General features: G+C 41.7%; 1 protein-coding gene across 1 annotated transcript in view; it reads left to right on the plus strand.

Annotated features, from left to right (window-relative positions):
- The window catches only part of RPGRIP1 (RPGR interacting protein 1), a 90607-nt gene that overhangs the window by 34319 nt on the left and 52034 nt on the right, over positions 1-4254 (plus strand). Inside the window, exons 7-9 of the mRNA XM_037744282.1 lie at positions 1331-1354; positions 2342-2488; positions 3556-3629. Coding sequence (XP_037600210.1) covers positions 1331-1354; positions 2342-2488; positions 3556-3629 — 245 coding nt within the window. The remainder of the gene's footprint in view (positions 1-1330; positions 1355-2341; positions 2489-3555; positions 3630-4254) is intronic.

Raw genomic sequence — 4254 nt, forward strand, 5'->3', positions numbered from 1 at the left:
AAAAATATTACTGCTTTAATCACAGATCAGGTAAAAAGGACGACATGCACAACCTCCAACTAAAATCCTGTTGTAGCCTAGACAGTGCAGTGGTATGACATCAGAAGACTAAAATTGCAGCTCTTTTTGGATCCCCCAAAGTGTATCTGCACTCTTCTTCCAATGAGCCTCTTCCTCAGGAGTTAGTCACCTTCACAAGGTCTGAGATTCCATTCTGTTCCAAAATGCAAGGAGCACTAAGGAAGACATACTGCAGTTGCCCTTTAAGCCAGATGGATGTTCACAGTGTGTTTTATAACTTCCTGGCTCCTTCACTGAACATGCCTACTCCAACATTTTTTCCCAATCAGTCACATCCTGGGATCCAGTGTATAAATCCAATATCGCATGTGTTATGCATAATTGTTTCAAAGGATTTTATTTTGTGAACTATATAATCAGTAGTGTATGTTACCATATAATGTAGCAAGGCCTACATATGAACAATGCAACTAACTATCCAAGTGTTATACCAACTAAAACCCCCAATAAACCTTGAACAATGAAAAAAGTTGGGAGCCCAAGGCAGGTGGATCCCTTGAGGGGTGTTTGAGACCAACCTGCCAACATGGTGAAACTATGTCTCTACTAAAATACAAAAATTAGCTGGATGTGGTGATGGGCACCTGTAATCTCAGCTACTTGGGAGTCTGAGGCAGGAGAATTGCTTGAACCTGCAGTGAGGTGAGATTGTGCCACTGCACTCCAGCCTGGGTAACAAGGGGAGACTGTCTCAAAAAACAAAAACTTGCCTCTTATATTTACTATAGGGATTAAATGAGATAATATATGTGAAATGGTTATAATCATGTAGCAGGCAATGAAACACATAGCAACATGTAACACATAGGAACTACTCAACTAATGATAGCTGTTGTTATTTTATTTTAGTAAAACTGAAGAGACCTTTCCGAAGCACGCTAAGTAATAGTGCCTAGCTTAAGATTAAACATTTTTCTTGGATAATCCACCAAATACAATGCAAATGTGAATGACCATTCTTTTTTTTTTTTTGCCCCTCTACCCTCCTGTCTTTTTTTTTTTTTTTTTTTTTTTTAAGACTACCTGTCAAGATCCTTCATTATTTTTTAAGACATGGTGTGAATGACTGCAGTCACAGACTACTTGGCAAGCTAGGGCAGGGGAAAAATAGCAACAATTAGTAAACAAGTACACAAATTGACTTGTTTTATAAGATTTTTAATGTCTTTAAAAATGTTAAGGATTTATATTAGTGATAAATATATCATGAAATTGATAAATCAGTAAAATAATGATTTCTTTCTTGCAGGCATATGAAACCTTGCTCCAGAAGGTACTTAATGACAATTTTTTGAGTCTTTCTTAGTAACCAAAATAATCAAACCCAAAGAAATCTGTGTTCATCTCCCAAGTAACATAGAACACCAGAATTTAGCTAACTAAATCAGTTATGTCACATAGTTTCTATTTAAAATGATACTAATATCAAAAGATACTTATTACACTTTTCATAAAAACTGAAATAAGAGATCTGAGTTGAGAAATATTTGGAATGGTATTTTTAAGCCTATTGTTGGAGCAAATTATAGCATTTGCTCAAAAGTTGAGTATTCTAGCTTGTGTGAGGTGATGAGTTGTTGCAGATAGTCTCAAATGGTCTTAAATATTTGGTCCTACTCACTCACCACTGTGAGTGGGCTACATGTGAAGCTGGGTGAATGTCTATGCTTAAGAATCACCACCAAGGCCGGGCGCGGTGGCTCATGCCTGTAATCCCAACACTTTGGGAGGCCAAGACAGGCACATCACGAGGTCAGGAGATCGAAATCATCCTGGCTAACACTGTGAAACCCCATCTCTACTAAAACAAAAAATTAGCCAGGCATGGTGGTGTGTGCCTGTGGTCCCAGCTACAAAAGAGGCTGAGGCAGAATTGCTTGAACCTGGGAAGCAGAGGTTGCAGTGAGTCGAGGTCTCACTGTTGCACTCCAGCCTAGGCGACAGAGTGAGACTGTCTCAATAAATAAATTAATTTAAAAAAAATCAGTTCCGCATAGCTGAGAATGTTTAAAAAAATAATAATAATAAGGTTCAAATAATGAATTACAGTTACCCAGAATGGAAAACCTACGAGGGAAATTACACTTCCAGAGAAAGGGTGAAAAACAAGGTCAATTTAAAGTACAAAGGTAACACATTATTAATCAAAGTAATCCTTTGTGACATCTACTAGAGAGTGAATGCTAGGGTTGCTGGTGTCTGGAGACCAATTGTGCTGAGTAATATGACCATTCCCAGAGGTACTTTCCTTTTGCCCCAGAATCAGGGAATCCTGAGTGCAGCCCATGAGGCCCTCCTCAACCAAGTGAATGAGCTCAGGGCAGAGCTGAAGGAAGAGAGCAAGAAGGCTGTGAGCTTGAAGAGCCAACTAGAAGATGTGTCTATCTTGCAGATGACTCTGAAGGAGGTAAATAATAACAGTTGAAAGATATCTGCATTCCAACATCAGGTATGTTCGAATGTGTATTTCTGTTTTTTGAGACAGCACTGTCACCTGGGCTGGAGTGCAGTGGTGTGATCTTGGCTCACTGCAACCTCTACCTCCCAGGTTCATGCAATTCTTCTTCCTCAGCCTCCTGAGTAGCTGAGATTACAGGGGTATACCACCACACCCAGCTAATTGTATTTTTTTTTTTTTTTTTAGTAGAGCCAGGGTTTCACTATATTGGCCAGACTGGTCTTGATCTCCTGACCTTGTGATCTGCCCTCCTCAGCCTCCCAAAGTGCTGGGATTACAGGCATAAGCCACTGTGCCCAGCCTAGAATGTGTATTGCTGCTTGCTTTTTTTGAGACAGAATCTCACTCTGTTGCCCAAGCTGGAGTGCACTGGCATGATCTCGGCTCACTATAGCCTCTGCTCCCTCAGTTCAAGCAACTCTCCTACCTCAGCCTCTCAAGTAGCTGTGATTACAGGTGCCTGCCACCATGCTCGGCTAATTTTGTATTTTTAGTAGAGACAAGTTTCCACCATGTTGGCCAGGCTGATCTCAAACTCCTGACCTCAAGTGATCCACCTAGCATGGCCTCCCAAAGTGCTAGGATTACAAGCATGAGCCACTGTGCCCAATCTGAGTATTGCATTTTTTTTAAATGAGGGGGTTAAAAAAAAAAAAGGCTCCAAGGGGTTAAACCACTTGCTTAAGATTATAGCATTAGGGGGAAAGCTGGGACTTATGCTTAGGTCTGTTTTTCAAAGTCCTTGTTCTTTCATAATGTTTTCCTGCTTCCATAACAGTAGAAACCCAGAGACCATGAAGACTTATTTTGGAAAATCTTCATTAATTCCAGTGAAAGTTTCTAGCCCACCTTCAATTGGTTCAGGTCTTTCTGGTTGAATGGCTTCTCGTAGACACTAGAGATGGGGATAGAGTTGCTCTCACCCACGTCCCTCCCTGCCATGGAAAAGGGAAATCCTGTGGAGGGAGAGTTTTACCTTTAAAATGTTATCTCAAGGACTCTACCATTACTCTTAGTTTCAGGGGAGAGTTGAAGATTTGGAAAAAGAACGAAAATTGCTGAATGACAATTATGACAAACTCTTAGAAAAGTGAGTACCATATTTGGGTCCCAGACCATTGTTACTATAAAAGACATTACAGGTTGGGCGCAGTGGCTCACGCCTGTAATCTTAGCACTTTGGGAGGTTAAGGCAGGAAGATCACGAGGTCAGGAGATCGAGAACATCCTGGCTAACAGGGTGAACCTTCTCTACTAAAAATACAAAAAAATTATCTGGGCGTGATGGCACGCGCCTGTAGTCCCAGCTACTCGGGAGGCTGAGGCAGGAGAATAGATTGAAGCTGGGAGGCGCAGAGGTTGCAGTGAGCTGAGATCACACCACTGCACTCCAGCCTGGGCAACAGAGCAACACTCCATCTTAAAAAGCCCAGGTGAGGTGGCTCACGCCTGTAATCCCAGCACTTTGGGAGGCAGAGGTGGGTGGATCACCTGAGGTCAGGAATTCAAGACCAGCCTGACCAACATGGAGAAACCCTGTCTCTACTAAAACTACAAAATTAGCCAGGTGTGGTAGTGCATGCCTCTAATCCCAGCTACTAGGGAGGCTGAGGCAGGAGAATTGCTTGAACCTGGGAGGTGGAGATTTCACTGAGCTGAGATTGTGCCATTGCACTCCAGCCTGGGCAATAAGAACAAAATTCCATCTCAAAAAA

This window comes from Cebus imitator, unplaced genomic scaffold (assembly GCF_001604975.1).
Source record: "Cebus imitator isolate Cc_AM_T3 unplaced genomic scaffold, Cebus_imitator-1.0 Scaffold170, whole genome shotgun sequence".
Taxonomy (NCBI): Eukaryota; Metazoa; Chordata; class Mammalia; order Primates; family Cebidae; genus Cebus; species Cebus imitator.